Here is an 18,925-nt window from a genome sequence, read left to right as displayed (position 1 = left end):
GAGGCTACTCAGTCCCTTTGCCAGGTTTAAAGAAAAAAAAATATAGAAAGCCCCTTCTATTCAATTAGTCTCTCACCCCAGCCAAGTTCTGAGCAAAGAGGTCTGAACTCCAAACACAGCAATGTATTAGATACAATTATTTATGTCTTTATCATAGCCTGAAATGGAAGATATTATTTATGTGGTGGTACAGCAAGAATGTAAGCCTTCAAAAATAAATAAATGCACTCCTTCCCTCCCTGTGAAAAGAGGACAGAAGAAAAATAATGCATGTAAAAAGGTGCAGTATATATTTATTTAAAATAAGTACTCATACAGAAAGACATCAATAACACGGAGAATTCAGATTCTTGCTCCAAGTTAGCTTTCTCTCACAAAAAGCAACACAAGCTAAAGATTCGACTTGCTATTTGGCAACRTAAACTTTGCAAAAAAATTACAGATTTTGATTAAGAGGTATTTTGTTATATTTTGTTTGTTGGCTTACCTCATCGCCACACAGCAGCTTTAGTTAGCATACGGCTATAAAGTTGGAGACTGCAATATTTCCATAAGTCAGATCATGCTTGAATGTACTTTCTGTATTAAAACAAAACTAAACAAAGCCCACTAGACCATCCTTAGGTTAGTTGTTTCAGGTTTCAATTATAAAAAGGAATTTTTTGCCTCCTTCTGTGTCAGTTTCCCAACTTACATTTTTATATTTTGTTTTGAAGTATAAAATTCAGTCTACTACATGACATAATGGATCACAAAAATGAAGCCATCCATGTCCTTTTCTCTGAAGTCATATTTGAAGAAATTAGATTCCAAGATAGCATTACACTGGAATCCAAGGTCTCAGTTTTTAAAGTACTACTAAAAAACTTGTAAACAGCTCAGAAAGAAGGCCCAAGAATCCAGGCATTAACCTGCATGAGATATGTAGCTCCCTATTTAAAAGCCTGAAATCAAAAGCAAGTCATCTACTATAAAATACTTTCAGTGTTTGAGACAATGTGCCCTGTCTATCAAACACAAAAGCACTCCACTACAGTCAATACTAGTCTTAACATTTACAGTAGTAACTTTGACTCATGTATATATAAAACAAGTAAGTGATAAGACCTCACCCAAGCTTACTGTTTTGTATGTGAGCTTGTGGGACGTGCGTCCACTTTATTAAAATAGGTCTGTTTTCCTTTCCTATATTTTYGATATAGTTATTTACAGTTTATTCCCAGCAGGTTGTAACTGATATCGTACAGTAGATAAGCATAAATAGAATCATAAATAAACAAAGCTAACAAGGTGCTCAGAAAGGTAGTTATGTGACTTTGCCACTGCAAATGAGAACTCATTATTAGTTTATGATGATGGTTTACTCYAGTTCTGTGAAAAATATTAAATATACACTGCCAGAAGCTGCAGTTTCCATTTGTCTCTTCTGCCCTTAAGTAAACACCCTGGGTATAGCGAAAAAAAATAGCAGTCTCTGGAAGTCCACAGTATCTCTTCACAGAACTTGAGAGTTCCTCAATGTTTGTAGGACTAACCTTTCATTAAACCTGAAATATCTCAAGCAACGCTACCCGCCAAAGACAGCGAACAGACGATAGTTTTTATTCACCATGAAACCCCCTTCTGTGCGCAGCATTAGTTAAGGGTTGAGCACCACAAATGTTCAACCTGCTGAAAGCCTTCAGGAGTTGTGAGTGTAAATGGCACATATTTTTCTGGCACTTCTATGTGTTTTAGGGCAAATGTTGTCCCTGCTCTTCAGCTCTTTGGGAAACTAACTACTTCTCACCTCCAAAAAGGTAATACAAGGGAGCCAGAAATAAGGTCTCCACAAACAAAACAAAACAAAAAAAGGCCACTGCTCACAAAATCAGCTTCTAGCACTTGGGATTCAGTTTTATGTACAACTCGCAGCCATGTGCCGCGGGAGTGGCAGTCACTCAGGGGCTCCATCCCAGGGGAAAACAACTGCCCAGCACCTCAAATTTTAAAAGTAGCATTGCTCGCTGAAGAGATCTGCCATGAATTTGCAAGGCTAAGGCACAAAAAGTGATARTGATCAAGGCCATGACACTCCACGTCCAACTCCATGACGCAAACCCAAGAGGCTCCATTTCTCAGTAAGTTGAGGCCACTTTAAGGCATATTATAGGGGACCCAGTAAGAACTGATAAACGCAGCAGTCAAATCTAAACAGGTCTAGAGATTCCCTTCTCTTTTTAAAACGGGTAAGTGACCTAAATTTGGTTGGAAGACAAAGCAAAAAGTTTTCTTTGAGGTACTAGGGCTTGTAGTGCATGCACCCAGCTCTATCTCTTGCCACAAGCCTCAAAACAGATGTGCCAGAACAACCCGAATCACTCAGGCTCTGCCCTGGGTGAAACCTTCTTGAAGACTTAGCTCCCTTCAGAATGAGCGTCAGCAGCAAAAGCAGCAGCTCTGCTCCCGCTCTCCTCTCTCCCACCCTCTCCCACAGTAGGTTACGCTAGCAGCAAACAGGTATGTYCTGCATTACAGTGCTGAACAGCAGGCAAGCTTACTTCTAAACATACCAGGATAGAAGATTTTAAACCACAAAATACATATAGTTCTTCCTGTAMGTTACGCAGCAAGACGTACATTAGACCTAACATTTCATACGTTAAATGTAGTGTTATTTAACACTTTTTCCCCCTCATCTGTGTAGCAGATACAAGAGGCTCATATCCAAGACATTAAAACTTCCACAGCAGGTAGCAGACATTTTACTTTCTGGGCTTTTTACTCCCTGTCATAACAAAATAGTGATCGTCTTGCCTACTCTTTGTAAGAGGGCCTTTTGATACACCAGGAACCCCTTTGTTACTTGCTGTTGCTGCTTTTCCTTTAGAGAGAGGCTTCTTGGTTGTTGGGATGAAAGTTTCATTTGCTTGCAAGTTTTTGGTCGCAGGCTGWCTTTTTGTGGAAGGCTCTGCTGGCTTTTTGGTCGTTGCCACTTTGGCTGAAGTTTGAGGAAGCCGTACAACAGATAATGGAGTGCGTTTAGGAGGTCTCGATGACGCAGGATCAACCTGAAGGCTCTTACTGACATCTTGAGCCTGTAAATGCTCTGTGGCTGCCTGCTTACTGGCAGCTGAAGGTACACTTTTGCTTGCAGATACCAGCGTAGGTGGTGATTTTGACGCTTTAGTAACTGCAAGGGAAGGTGCAGAAACTGAGTGTTTGAGGACTGAAGTAGTTTTAAGGTTCCTTCTCTGGCCAGAAGTTGTTTGTGGAGCTTTCTGAGACCCAGTCCCTGGAGTCTTAATAGTATTTTCAGAAGGATGTTTTGCAAGGATCTGCTGAGAATGTGCAAATTTGGCAACGGTACGCAGATTTGAAATGGGTGGCCGTGCAGGCTTCGGAGCAACAGAATTAGTTTTGGTTGTACCACTAGATACAGGTTTGCATTTAGAAGGGACACACTTCTGTTTTGAAGCTATTGCTTCGTTTGTTCTAGGCAGCTGTTTTGCGGAGGACGAGAGGGTAGACTGTAGCCCTGTTCCTGGTGACTTCTGGGCCGGGGCAAATTTCACCTTAGGAGCATCAGGGGACCGAATCCGTTTGCGCAATGTTTCAGAATGAACAAGGGCTCTTCTTGATCCTGCAGGACCCTTGTTTACACACTGCATAGGATGTGAAGGAGCAGAACCTTGTGAATTTTGTGCAGGAGACTCCAACTTCTTTGAGGTGCCCATTATTGGTTTGAAAGATGACTGCATGCCTGTCACTGGAGTCCCCTGTAATTTGGACCTCACTGACAGTGGTTTAGCTGTAGAGGATGGGTGTGATGGTACTTTTGGCGATGCCAAAAGGGCAGGGGACTGAGGATGTTTAGATAAAGTCTTCTTACCACTGGCCCCATGGGYAGCCTTTAGAGCCGAAACAGGAGTAGGGGGTTTTGATGGCTGCTTTTGAAACATRTTAATTGCTGACATTGGATTCATGGAAGGGGGATGCTGACTTCTAGCTGAGGAGTTGGGGACATTATCATTGGTGACCCCTTTCTGAAACGCCAGGATTTTTTGTTCCAGAGTTGCGAACTGAAGAACTCGGCATGGATCATACTTCAGCAGAAACCCTTGAAGAGTATCCCAGCCTCCACCAACACGTACCATCACATGCTTGCCATGTAGCATCTGAGGATGAAGGTGGGGGGCAGGAGGGAAGAAACAAGAGAAATACCTGTCTTACTTTTTGCAGCAGTATCTCCTTATCTTACATTATAATCTACTGGAATTGACTAAAAATAGGACCTTTTTTCTTACAGAGAATCATTTAAAAAAGAAAAGTTATGTGATGAGGCATATGCTCCCTATTACTAATAGACAGTCTCTCCTGCAGAGACAGTCATTACATATAGCAAAATAATGAAACCATATATATATATATGTATACAGGAGACAAGTTTTGCACACAAAAGTAGAAGAAAACAAAACAAGTACCAAATAAAACTTTTATCCCTTCTGTCAGCATCTTTATTTAGTATAAAGATTTTGGTCAAATTAGGGATGTCCTCATAACTGTTTAAGCCCACAAATTCTTACGTCTGCTTAAGAAAACGCTCAGCTACTCTGCTAGTGATAAACCCTAAGAGCCCAGATTTTGACCAATCAACATTCTCAGATTAAATCTCTGTTGTATTATCTTTCTTTATATTTCATGTTCTTACTGAAAATTTAGAAAACACAGAAAATCATTAACCCGCTTATAGTTTAGCATGGCTGTAATTGTAAAATCAACGGCTGTAAAATCAAATTAGCTAGACCTGCTTGAGTAGGGGATTGAATTAAGTGATCTCCAGAGGCCCCTCCCAAACTATGTTACTCTATGATTCTAAAACACTACCAGAAAAAACAAGGTATTCCAACCAAAAACATCTCTCTTTCTCTTCTGAATGTAACTTGGAATATTGAGAAACTACTTACTCGGATGAACAGTATTTTATCTCCCAGCCTATAACGTCCCTCAGATAAGTATTCAATTGAAAATCGATGGGAACAACTGCAGGGAGGATCTTCTGCTATATGTTTGACCTAGTTATCAGAATTGAAAGCATCCGTTAGTATTTTGACAGAAGCGTGTGTTTAACAGTTTGTGTTTTATAGCACACCAAGAGATACCAATATCTGCATCCCATAATCAACAGAAACATTAGAATTCTATTCCCTCACAAAAGAAATCTCAGCTATATAGAGCTTCAAAATATAGAACAGAAGGTAAGAAGGCAGATACATAGAGAAGACAAGTATTTTGAGTTGCTTAGATCTAATTTTCATTATTTCCTCATTTTTAAGATATTTCTACTTTCCATTTTAAGATTTGTCTATAAGCCCGTGCACAGTAGCATCAAATCTCAACCACATCCTTGTAAAGACATTATTAGTGCTGCAAGAAACTGAAACAAGTGCATGGGCCTCTTCTGTGTCTGAATCGGTGTTCAGCAGGACCACTCCCATTGCTACACCTGACCCAGTAGTACTTCAGCATTCTCSCAAGGTTTTTGTAATTTACCACTAAGCCAGAGGAAGGTCTAACCAGAGTTAGACAAGACACGCCTGTTACAGGCACTTAAAGAACTGGGACGTCGAGGCCATCACCAAGCACCAACACTAGTCAGCTTTCAGAGGGGGAATCTGGTGACTGACATTCCAAACGGAGCAAAAGTTTTACATACATCATCGTCAGAGGACTTTTATAATAAACAAGCTTTAAAGTCTCAGTATGTATTTTTAAACAAAATAGGAGAGTTATTTATCATTCCTTCTGGATCAGTTCACAAGAGGAGGAAATTATTTCCTCTTCTGCATACATACTCATTTCCATTTGGCACAGCCGTAGAGGTTTTATTTAAAGTCTCTCTTTCACAAGTGTTTTATCAAAACCTACTTTTCACATTTTATGAAGTTTGATGAGAACACTAAATTGAAGAGCAGTACAAGTTACAATCGTAGAATACTGATATATAAGAAAATTTAAATGAGGAGAAAGGAAACAGTGAAAGAGAGAAAGAATGGAAGTTCAAGAAACTTATACGCACTGAGGCATTAGCTCCAAAATATGCATGACAACATTTTGCTAACATTTAAAAAAAAAAAACTAAGAAGAGATGCATACGTTTGTGTTTTCTGTTTAGAGAGGCTTACAAATATTAGATAAAAAATTACCTATGCTTACTATGCCAGATCACACAAGTACTAAACTTAAGAGTTTGATTTAAAGCCCAACTCAACAATAAGTGAGGTAGTGTAAGTAAGTGCAAGTAGTACTTACTGCCTCATGCAGTTCCCCATGGTGACATGACTTTGCTGTGCTAACAGGCAATGTTGGTTCAGAGTTCATTAGCAATGTTTCTTCTAGCTCAATTTCCTTCTCCAGTTTTACTAGCACAGGAGGTTCAACTCCATACCTCAACACAAATACATAAGAAGAGCTTAATTGCAAAATGCTGAACAGCTGGAATGACAGAGAGCAGCACTACATCAATCAGAGGACTGATCCAAAGAGAAGGATCACCAAAGTCTTGGTGATCCAAAGAGAAGGCATAGTTCTGAGTTTATGGAAGAAGTTGTCCCAAAGATGATCTTAGAGATAGCACAGAAGGCAGTAACAGTACTTTCAAACCTATGCAATTTAGGTCACAACTAAATTAAGATAAACTATTGTAAAGCTTATCATTCTGTCCTGGAAATAAATTAGAAGTCTAAAGTTACAGAATAATAAAGAGCTGATTCATATTTAAAGCCTCCATGCTTGCCCAAAGCTTTAAAAAAAAAAATAAATAAATAAAAATAAGGTTCACTGAGTTCTTCAGGTATGCTTCCAAGATGTACACATACCTATAAGCTGAATACAACATTCAAACATACAGCTATAGAAAGCAGCATGCATCAGCACTACTGCATGAGATGAATCTGCTAAATATTTGAAAAAATATTCACATTTGTAAGGTAGGCCTAGAAGAGCTACTCATTACTTTCTGCACAAAAGCACCTACTGTGCTATACTTAACAACTGTAGTTCATYTTAACCTTGTCTTAACTTTTGCTTGAAAAACTGTATTTGTTACTCTCTAGTTAAAAGCCTGCATGGCTCACATACCTGGACACAATGCGACCAATTTCCAACAGACAGAGATACACTTGTCTTGGATCCTTGTGCAGAACTAAAAGGGAGGAGAAAAAGGGGGGGAGTTATTTTATATTTGCTGTGGGAAGGGCTGTTCAATTAGATACAGAGAATGGAAGATATGGAACAGATGACAACAACCAAGCCATCTCCTATGGAGATGCAAACTATATTACTTGACTAAGCCATTTTGAGGTGTACTGTATTATGGATAAATCACTATGTGCTTTTTAACTCTTATTCTCTTTGAAAAATTGTTTAATTCCATCCTGGCATTTCTGCAGCCAAATTCCTCTCTCTCTCTCTAAGAGAAACATATTTTAGCTGGTTTTATGCTGTTCCTTCTGGATTCAAACTGGAAAGCAAAATTGCTGAGAACTTTCCCTTCTCTATTGCCAAATATGCTTTAACAGTCTCAGGGATCCAGAGCATTCAACAGCTGGAAATAGGAAATTATACTTTATTGCTTCATGTGTGTGTACAGACACAGKTACAGTCTATAGATAAATAACCAGAGGAGAACACACTACAAGGGATCTTGCTGACAAGTGGGTGGCTATACACAGCCAGTCGGCCTAGACAGTTTAAAACATGCCTGGGAAAGGATGATCGAGATGATTGTTACTATATCAGCACATGATAGCTGTTTTTTTATTATCTTGTTAAAAGTTTGGGTTGCCAGCAGGCCCATCCACGTGGCTGCTTTGACAAGGCAGAAGCTCCTGCCTGTGCAGCTACCCTAGGAAACCTCACGCTGCTGCCAGCTGCAGCCACTCTACAGAGATGCTCACACCTCCTTTCCCACTTATGGAAATCTATGGGTGCAAGCAATACACGGGCCACAGAGAGGGAAATAATTCAAGATCTCATGCACAAGTAATTACTACATTATTATTACATTGAAATTGGAATTCAGTCAATTTTAAGTCTACTAAAAGTAGTACAAAAGAACTCAAAAAGAAAAAAAAACAAAACACAAATAGGCCCTGTGCTTTCTTAGCCAAYTGGAAAGATGGTCTAATAATTCACATAGCCAAAGCTGGGAGAAAGGACAATCAGAATCATCAAATATAAGAGACGGGAAAATTGTATCTACAATTTTTATACAGTGCACTTTTTATCTAAACAAGAAGTCTGACTTTCTTCATACTGAACAGTAACAATATTCWGTAGAAACTGGAAATTCTGAAAAGAAATCCAATGAGCCAGCTGTATATTTACAGATAGCATCTAAAATCATGCTCGCGTTTAATTTGATATTTAAAATTGCTTTGCTTTAAATAAGACCAAGGTATTTTTTAATATATAAATTGAGTAGAAAGTCAGATGTTTCTATTTTCATCCAGTCTTGCTTCACCTCTTTTCAGTGGTGCCTCTTGTCCTGTCTCCGCACAACAGGCAGAAACTGAAACACAGGAACTTCCACTCAAATATAAGGAAAAGCTTCTTCACTGCGAGAGTGCCAGAGTACTGGAACAGGTTCCCCAGAGAGGTTGYGGAGTCTCTTTCTCTGGAGACTGGACACGATCCTGTCTAACATGYTCTAGGTGACCCTGCTTAAGCTGGGGGGTGGGAGGTGRATARGATGATCTCCAGCAGTCYCTTCCATCCTTAATCACTCTGTGATCATTGACTTCAATTTATAAAGATAGTTTTTAAAGTCTACTTTTTAAAAGAATTACAAAGGATAGCTCTACAACAGTAAGTTGGCATAGCCATATTCTGAAAGATACTGGAGGTTATTTCTTCTTTTGTTCATAAGTTGTTTTGCCAGCTGTTGCAGAAATAGTGTAAATTGCCTTAATCCAAAGAGAAAAAAATCTGAATATACCCCTAGCAGAAGTAGACATTGGGCTCAATGTCAAAGTYGTGCAAGGACATCCCATGACAGCTACTCTCCCTTTCTGCTATCTCAAAAGCCATTTAATTTCTTTCCTCCATGGCTTTCCACACTTTTCAGGATATCTTGCTGTATGTACCTGATAGAAAGGGAMAACTGTCAAATTTCAGAGACAGCCTTTTCCCAGTTCGTTCACAGAGAAAAACCTTGAAAGTTCAATGGAGAACATCAGTGGAAAGAATGTCTCATCAAGGAGCCTGCAAGTCTGCTCATCCAGCTGCCAAAAAGGCTCAAAGATGACATTTATGCCACAAAACAAGCTTGTGTTGAGAGTTATAATCAGACTTTAAAACACTTCTTGGCTACGAGCAAAAGCCACAGCATTAGGAAATCCCATCTGCTTATCTCAGGGAGGCTGGACAGGTTTTAGTTACCCACCCAGTTAAGAGAACTAAGGTGTTTAAGCAATAGAATTCATACAAGCTGAACTGAAAAATATTAAGAATAATTTCCTTATACCTCAGTTCTCCTACTTATCTGTATTTCTTGGTGCTTAAAGACAGACTCCCTATTTAAATCAGAACGAGACAGGTGCAAATAAGGATGTTTACACAACTATTTAAAAGGCTGATGCAGTAGAGAAGGCATGGGCAGCCCAACTGCAACATATTCATTTGATTACTGAGAACATAAAGGTACTTTGCATTTTTTTGTGTGCTGCTTGACATGCAAATACTTTGCCTTTAAGTAAAAATATTTTAAAAGGTAAAAATACTTTTTTTTAAAAAGTATTCTATTTGCCACAGAAAGGTTTGTATCAGTTAGTTTTTACCGACATAGTAGCTGGTAGAGGAGTATTTCATTATTTGCCCTGCAATGAAAGCATAGTTTCTCCTAATCAGCAGTCAAAGATTTTATTCCATCTGGAAATATCAGTTTGTTACAAGGTACATACTGTGCACTGGGGTAAGTATATGCACATACACAGTTGGTAATATTTATTTTCATAACGATCTTATTAGATGGGAAAATACAAATGGCTTACTGTTAGGTCAAGTAGATCTTGAAGTAAATTACCAACAGATTGTTGTCACTTCAGGCACAACGCCCTGATGTAGTTACYGAATTTAGCAGTCTTGAATACTTTATTTCAGTGCAATAAGAATGAGCTCAAATACCAAATAAAGGATGTTAATAAAGGATGTTATTGTGTTTTGACTGCATGGCTTCATGGTCTTCCAGCATGGGGAAAGCAAGGGGAAATAGAAGGGACACAACAGTTTCCTTCTGTTACTCAGTGGCCTTTTTAATGATGGAAAATATGCAGCAGTCTGCTGCACAGCTCCCACTTTCCTCTTCCTCCCACACTGCAACTTTCACAAAGTTGGAAAAGCATTATTCAAATTACAGCAGTCACCAAACCGATCTTTCAAGGATTTTGCAGGAACACTCCCTTAAAATAAATAAAATCATTAGATGCTTGCACAGGATGGGAACAGGCATGACAAAGGCTTCACAAGACTGTACATAAGAGTGCTCCATGACCCAGGTAGTTAGGCATCTACAGATCAAAATAAGTCTTAATAAAAGGTAGATTTACCTAAACCTTCAGATTCAAAGAGGTAAGTCTCRTCAACTCCAATGGCCCTACACCAGTTCAGAAAGTTGGCAGTATTATCTCTAGCAAAGAAAGATCCTGTTGGAGCATCCTTCTTGCAAGGAACTTTTCTCATAGGGAAATTCTGCCAAAGGAAGCAAACAAACGTTCATTGTGCACATCAACATAGCCAACATATTTCAAGGTATATTTTAAGAGGAAAATAAACCCTAAATTCAGAGTACAGAAACAGTGATTGGTAACTATTTTTGTATTAAAGAAATAACAATAGAAAAAGATCACATATACCACACCAAAGGCAATGTTAATGCGAATCAGATTCCCCCTCAYCTATGTAAGCAGTCACTCCGAGCAAGCAACCCTCAGCTCTGCAACCTCTCTCAAAACTGTCCATACAGTTGCCTCCACATTTCTCTACGTTCTGGGTGAAAAGCCTTCCTAGTAGGCTCACAGGTCTAAATAATTATTCCCTCCTCCCACATTCTGTTCATGGCAGTAGAATGAGCACAAAGAACCCTAAACTGATGAAACTGCACTCAGCTGCCACATTTCAGTATTTTAGAGATCATTGTAGAAAGCAGAGGGAATCAAACTGGGCATCCTATCCTCCTTAAAAAGATATAGATAAAAAGATACAGATAGAACAATAAAACAATAAAAACAAATACAAAAAAGGTATTCGGATATGRTAAGACAAGGTATTATCCTATCAATTGGTGCATGTTAGTTAATGATCTAGCATTTGAAAAATCTAAGCATTGCCATAACTACAGAGTACCTATACATTGAGCATATGCTACCTGCCCTACTGTTACCAGCTTTACAATCCAAGGTTACAGAGCAGTATTCTTCATTTTATAAATGCAGATTGCAAGTTGTTTGGGATTCATGTTTCAGCTCAGCCCTAGTTCCTAACAGGAAAGCTGCAGTTCTCCAAGTACAACTCAATTTGGGTATTTTCAYGGCTAACTTATATACTAGCCTTCAGCTCCCAGTTTCTGGCATAAAACGTACCACTAAATGCTGGTGGATACCTTGTTACCAACCCACCCTGCTATTATCCAGGGAACAGAGTCCAGTCTTGCACTGGACCTTCCTCTGGCAAGACTTCTCCTGAAGTTAGACTAACTGGGGACTTATAGTAAGGATCTTAAGATTTGGTTCACAAATGGAATAAGTGTTACTCGTTGCATAAACCTGGCGTATCCATCTATAAAACCATACTGTTGTTAATTAACATCTGGATACACAGCAGAAAAACACAAATCTGGGAAGTTTTACCTGCTTTTCATTTTAGTACTTCTTACAACTGAGTGGTTTATATATGTATGAAAAAACCACAATATGACTCACCCTTAAGTTATTTGAGSTACAACATTTTTTAATTGTATTTTGAAGAACACCAACCAATTGGCAAAGTAGTACTCCATTATCAAGTTCTTCCAGCAGTTGCTCTGCTGTGACTTCTATTCCTAAAAAAAGGAAAAAAAATATTAGAGTTACTCCACAGAAGGTTAAGAAATTCATATGAACTTACTGGCAACTCGTACACAGCATGTCATGGTTAAAGACTTAGGTTAAGCTACAGTCTACAAAGGAAGAAAAGTCCTATGATAAATACTAAGTACCATTGTTGCTTGAGTTCTTCTAAAAAGATTGATGAACGTTTTCCCATCTTATGAGCCAAAACAAACATACTGCCATTGAAGTAATAAAATAATGAAAGCATTTAGAAAGAAATCTCTGAAAGGTTCTTTCTAAACTAGTATTTGTTCCTCTGCCCAGCTAGATGCCATAACTACCCACCCCCTCCTCCATCTCCCCCAACAAGGACTTGACAAACTGAAAATTAGTAGAAATAGAAAAGTAAATTAAAATTCAGTAATGTAATTGGATTTTAATTAGACAACAATATTCAGAAATATAAATCAGAATGATTAATCACCCTCCCTCTAAAAGGTAGAAGCTATTAAAAGCTGAAACTAACACATGCATTTTAATGCAATTCTCCTAATTATTGAGGCATAAACACACCAAATTTYAATAGTATTATGAATATTAAGTGTTGGCCTTGACAGGAATTTTGGAATGTGCTTTGWGATTTACTAGACAGTGATTTATTTTTAAACTCACCCAACAGGCCAGACAGCCAGATTGACAGATCTTCTTGCATAGGCACCAAAGTTGCCTCATGCCGCACAGATATCCATTGGTCATACAGGCACACATCTGCCAAACCTGGGCCATGCCTGGGAGTCAAAGGACTTCGCGGACTTAAAGGAAGGTCATCTCCAAACCACACCTGCAGAAGAAGATAGCCACCTCTAACATTTGCAATCAGATGACAGAACCTTGCCGTTCTGATTTATACTAAAGATCTCCTGCTCAAAAGGTAATTTTTCATTTCCCTTCATATACACAAAACCAACGTAACAGTATCAAGCACGGTGCAACTCTCTCTAGCGACTGCTGTATCAGAAGTGCCACTATATTTGTTCTCTTGAATTCGYAGTCATCCTTCTGTGGCCACACACAGATTTTATTTGGCTTTCAAATGACTGACTTTTCCTGAATTTTAAATAAAGATGACATGTATTAAACCTATGCTAAATTTTTCTCAGCACATTAAGTAATAAAATCTGTAGTTTATATTATAATTTATTACAGTCTGCTGATTTCTCTGATCAAGCGTTTTGGATGTATTTTATGTTTAATTTATTAAAATGATGAAGTTGAAAGAGGAAGCATATTCCTATGCAAGAACATATATCCTTTGCATTTCTTTTAAGGACTATGTATTTTCAGATTAAAAGCTACCTTTACTTTTGAAGAAAAGGATCACATTGAAGTTTCAAGTATAGGATTTCCAAAGAGGAGGAGTCCTCACAATATTCTTAGCCACTTTCCTTCAGTTCAGCAAGTGTGCAAGTATATATGCACACATCTATATGTATTTATATTTTCAATTGATTAACTCAAATATAAGCTTTTTTTWAAAAAAAGCAACAACACATTTTAATCATCATACTAATTCTTAAATAATCTCAGTCTTTGGCTAACAAATCTTCTTAGGTGTCAGCACTTACGGAAAGAAAGAATCACCTATCTGATAAAATACAGGGTGAGGATCCAGCATTCCTGGGTTATATCAATCTTGCCACATAGCTTCATTTGTAAAATGGGCAAAACATTACATCTGATTAAGCTAAAGATAGCTCCACTGATTCTAACATTTCATCTGCTTCAGTGTAGATCTTTGCATAAAAAAAGCATTAACAAAAATTTAAGCATTACAAAAGTATTTACCTGAACTGCATTCTGCATGGTCATCTGCATTTACATCAGTTTCTCCCCCTGGGGAAAGAGAAGAGAATTTTTAATATAGTCACTCCTGCTTTTTAGAAAATCCCAATAAAAACTTACCAGTGCTGTTTTTCCAAAATAAGAGTCAATCTAAGCGGGGATGGAGGGAGAAAATGAGAGAAGTATCTTAAGRTTTAAGGTTTTGATCCAGTTTTCAATCAACTTTGGTTCTTTGCCCTTAAAAAAAAAAGTAGTAGTTATTACAGCACAAAATACCAACTTACTTTATAGGCATAAATAATACTCAAAGGTTTGCATGACTTCAAGAAGCTCTAAGGTATTTCCTTTGCCAAAGAGAAATAACTATGTTTCAAACCATTCTGAGATTTAAGAATATTGGCATTCGCTCTTTCCTTCTAAGCTATCAAAAGTACACCTAGTTCATGCATGCATACGCACATATGCATCACRAATCTACATTAAATACTTAGAAGACTATGCAAAACTTTACAGGAGGGAACTACTTTACAGAATGAGATATCTTCTTGCATGGGTACATGAGAAAAACCCTTGTTTTTATTAATTTCTGCAAGGATTTTGACTTAGTTTTCTAGGCAGACAGCACACACCTAAGGTATCAACAGAACGATGCAAACTACCGCAGCAATGTGGTTATCAAGATAATACCCTTTGGAAAAAATCCTTAAAGAAATCATTTTAGAGGCAATGTAGTCTACACTTTCTCTCCTGAAGCCTACGCAGTATTTTGCGGCAACGCTTTCCTTAATGGGAAAATCCTGCATAAACTTTACACTGGACTGGGGATCAACAACCCTCCCTAAAGAGGCTACAGGTTTAGAGATGTATTTTATTATCAGGTTGGCTGCTTGTGGTCGTACTGGAAGGAATTTCCTCAACACAATCCTCCATAAAGGTAGAGGAGGGYATTGCAATCTACCTACTCCTTGAAGCCTGTGAAAAAAACAGGTTTCTTGCTCCTTTACTTAAAAGGTGCAGTAGGACGTTATCTTACTGCTCAGGCTGGAGATCAGATGGCAGGCATAGTCACACATAACTTGAAGCCATTCATTTTCTTGCTAAAAATAAGTAACTCCTCTCCTCTGCCCCTAAATGTTTAGATTTCRTACGCAGATGTCACTCTTCTCCCCCATCTGCATCACAACCTGGCTTTCCAAAGCCAAAAGGCCAAATAGCCCATCACAGACAACTTAACACTCRTAAAAGACCTTTCCCCTTCCTCTAAACTACAGAGCAGAATCGTGCTGTTTCCTCCYCGTTTCTCCCTGCCTTTAACCTTGCACGCTACAGAGGATCACACGCACCAGAAAGTCCAACCAACTTACCTCCACGCGAGGCAACTGAAGAACCCGCTCGTTTTCAGCCTGAAGCCGCTTCTTCCCGAGCCTGCTAGCGCTACTCAAACTTTAYCAAAGACGCTCCAAGGGACTCTTGCCCCTTCCTTTACTTTTATTTCTAAGCGAGACAAAAAGAGACATCCTCTCCTTGATGTCATTTGTCCATGTCTGAATGGACAAGGGAAGGGCAGGGTATGTACTGAGCATTGCTAATGAGCATGTTACGCTTCCCACAGCTTGGTCCGGGGGAATACATTTTCCTTTAGCATAAGAAAGCCATTGTCCCCAGAGAGCCGCAGAAAGAGGCTTCATTGATTTAAAAAAATAAATAAAACAACAGTCGAACAGCCYGCAGAGAAGCCGCTCTCATTAAAAGGAGGAGCTGCACGGAGGCTAACGAGAGCCCTCGCGCGCCGACTGCCAGGCGGAGAACAAAAGGCAGCCCAGTTCGCAGGGAGCGCTCCGGACGCGAACAAAGCGAAACAGTCACGCAGCAGCTATCGCAAGAATGCCCAGCATCCGCGGCTTTGTGGAATGCCCAGCAAAGCCTAGTCTTGGGGGAAAATAAATAAATAAATAAATAAATAATAAAAGGTCATTGAGGAAAGTTGAGGCTCTTCAACTTCAAGGGCTTGCTCTTTTAAAACAAGTTATTTTGTAAGCCTATATGCCTCAGGGCTCTCTAGAAAGTCAAATGGCTTCACTTATTATCATGGCATCRGAATAACATTTAGAAAAAATAATAAAATAAATTCTCATAACATGGAAAAATCCTGAAGGGATTCTGAGTTGATGGTTTAATTGAGCTTAAGTTAGCCATTTTCAGATCAGCCCAAACAGCCCTGTTTGCAGATTAACATAGCCTCATCATGTACAGGGAAGAGGCATGGGATGAGAAAGACCCACAGATCTGCTACCTTCAAGTAGCCAATATGCACATAAGGTGCTGTGGGGAGGAAAATACCGCAGTAAGAGAGTCAAATCTAACTTATTCCCAAACCAGCAGGGTTCACTGTAGCATACAAAGTTGTATATAATGAATGAACCAAGTATTAGATATTGAATTCAGATTGCTCAGGTTTTTTCAGCTCTCCTTCCTTCAATAGGCATTTAGTCTTTGGGGCTCACCGCTGCAAAAATAAATAAATAAATAAAAAAAAAGGCCTCGTAATGAGAATTCACCGTAGCATGCCCAGTGCACAGCCTCTGGCCGTGCCATTCCACTTTCCCAGCCAGCTGATATGCCTAAGGCGCTCAGGAGGGCTCTGTACCTGTTTCATCCCTTAGAATGGGGGAAGCTGTAGTAGCATGCAACTGCTTCCCAACTTGGGGGGCAACCAGCCCCGCTCAAAGCTCAGCACATCCAGTTTTCTAGCCATCGTCGCCACCACGCCCAAACAACACCTCCTCCTCCACTGACCCTTCTGCTGCTGCCAACAGGCTACRTGGGATGGTAGGAGGGGACAGACACTGCCTAGTATCAGCTTCATATGTGACATATACAGCTACACTGATTTACTACGAGACAGGTGGTCAACGGCAAATGACATGTAGAAGGCAGGAGCTGCCTGCCGCCAGCTGGCTGATTGCTAAACCACAAATAAAAGACTACACCTATGGATCAACACCAATGAAGAGACRTGAAAAAAAGGTTACCTATGCCCTGCCACAGCACACAGGACACCGGTGTCCATCTAGAAGCCAGTACAGTCTCTCTCTGCTCTCCAGAGCACTGCCCGCCACTTTGTCCTCCAGCAAYATAGCAACCAAACAGCACCAAAGTCAGTAAGTGCTAAAGTGCTTTATACAAACACTTCAGGAAACCAAAAACATGCTCTTAGTGCTGCGCAAGAGAGCCTGCTGAGTATCAGTTGTATCAAGTTGTACAGACGGTTCACAGAGGACCAACCGGCAAGACATGGCACACTAATTACAAACCATTCTGTTGCACAAGATGAAGCAAGTACAAGTCACATTTTACTACATTGCRCAGAGTGAGCCATGAACACTTTACAAACAAAAAAATGCCCGACTCCACAGAAACCTGAAATACAGATGAAGCAGCCACTGATTTAGCTGCAGGAGATCCTAAAGGGATTCACAGACTCACAAAAACCTTGGTAGAAATACTTTTACATTCTCACTGAATATTKAAGATGCATCACATATCATCTTCCATCCCATCAACACCCAACGGCAGTCACAACAGACTAGCCTAGAACAGCTGGAAAATGTATATTAGTTTTGACAGTACCTACCAAAACTCACATTCTTAAACACTCTAAAATGAAAGAAGCTGTCAAAGCAATATCTGTGGAAACCTAGTACAGGGTATCTAGATTTTTTTTATATATACATGTATCCTAACATGCAAAAGAAAATAGGTAAGCACAGGAGACATCCATGGAGCATGACTGTGTTTTGCTACAGCAGTTGTAGAGCCCTTTTAATGCCTTACTGAGTCAGCAGGAGCTTTGCTTTCTTGGGGAGGCCTCAGGGGCATAAAAGAGAAAGAACCAGACTAGTCAGTCCACACTGGAGTGCTTTATGGCRACAACCAACTCCTTCCCTTACGGCCAGCTGACAGCTCTCCTCAGGGATTGCCTTTCTGCACCTTCCAACACGGGTGCACACAGTGCACTGCGGCAAACCCCCTCTCCTCTTTGGGAGGGGCGCGAGGCCCCTGAATTCACCCACACCAGGGCAGGGAAAGCTGCCTGAAATCAAGAAGGAGCATTTCACCTCAGCACCCAGCATCTCCACAGGAGAGGTGCCGATGGCTCCTTTACCACAAGAGCATCCTGTCCACGGGAGAGCTCGGTTTCAGGGAGACGCTGCTGCCCTGCCATCCCATCTTGTTAAGCCAACTCAGCTGAGCAAGCAAACAAAAGCAAACTCTTCTCTTTCCTTCCCTTTTCCCCCCACCCACTTCTTCCAGCAAAGCATCACTGAGGAGATCATCATTTGAAGTCCCAGAAGCAGACTGTTGGCTGGCCACAGTCAGGAAGAGTTCATTATCACTTCATTAGAAAATCCAGTTTTATTATGAAAGATCCACCCAGCACGTATATAATTACAAGGGTACAGGCCAGCTACGCTTTAAAGGTCCCAGAGGTATATACGTGCTCCTTCCCATGCCTTTATCTGCTAACCTGTCGGAGGCGGCACACAGCATCCCTGCAACAGGGCCAGCTTTGGGTTAAAGAAAGCAGCCAGGCGTTGGCTCCCTCGCTAAGCAGGCGATGGAGAGCGGCACGGCGCCTCCCTCCCAGCGCCCGCCGCAGCAGGGTGGCTCTGCCCCGGCCGGGCTGCTCCTCCCACGCGCGGCGCGGAGCCAAGCCCGGCGGCAGGGCGCGAGCCCGGCACGGGTCGGACCTGCCGCTAAACGGGCGAGAGGACCCCTGCCACGCCGAGCAGCTGCCACTGGCACAGCACCGCCCTCCTGGAAACAAACCGCCCGCGCACCCCGAAATGCGCCCGATCTGCACAAATCACGGACGAGCACTCTCGAGCGTCCCCTCTCCTCCCCTCCCCTCCCGCGACGCCCCGATGCAAGCGGAACGCTGCAGCAGTGCCCGGCAGAGGCGGCTCCGGGCTCCTCGCGGGATCACCACAACCCCCTCCCCTCCCGGCCGGCCACCT

General features: G+C 40.6%; 1 protein-coding gene across 3 annotated transcripts; it reads right to left on the bottom strand.

Moving 5' to 3' along the window:
* Window positions 1–276: 276 nt before the first annotated feature.
* On the bottom strand, window positions 277–15,657 carry GAS2L3 (growth arrest specific 2 like 3). Of its 3 annotated transcripts, none has more exons than XM_085321232.1 (9): window positions 14,028–15,657; window positions 13,911–13,958; window positions 12,738–12,906; window positions 11,958–12,076; window positions 10,587–10,728; window positions 7,120–7,183; window positions 6,292–6,427; window positions 4,947–5,054; window positions 277–4,157 (listed from the first exon to the last, which is right to left on the bottom strand). In XM_085321232.1, the coding sequence occupies exons 2-9, from the start codon at window positions 13,938–13,940 to the stop codon at window positions 2,745–2,747; spliced, it is 2,181 nt and encodes a 726-aa protein (XP_085177358.1). In that variant the 5' UTR covers window positions 13,941–13,958; window positions 14,028–15,657; the 3' UTR covers window positions 277–2,744. The 3 variants fall into 3 exon arrangements, with proteins under 3 accessions (XP_085177358.1, XP_085177357.1, XP_085177359.1); XM_085321231.1 differs by having other exon boundaries at window positions 13,911–14,144; window positions 15,272–15,657; XM_085321233.1 differs by having other exon boundaries at window positions 15,272–15,657.
* Window positions 15,658–18,925: the final 3,268 nt, after the last annotated feature.

This window comes from Rhea americana, unplaced genomic scaffold (assembly GCF_003343005.1).
Source record: "Rhea americana isolate MKP2758 unplaced genomic scaffold, rheAme1 scaffold_69, whole genome shotgun sequence".
Taxonomy (NCBI): Eukaryota; Metazoa; Chordata; class Aves; order Rheiformes; family Rheidae; genus Rhea; species Rhea americana.
The sequence above is the reverse complement of the archived record's forward strand: the minus strand, read 5'-3'. Positions and strand labels throughout refer to the sequence as shown.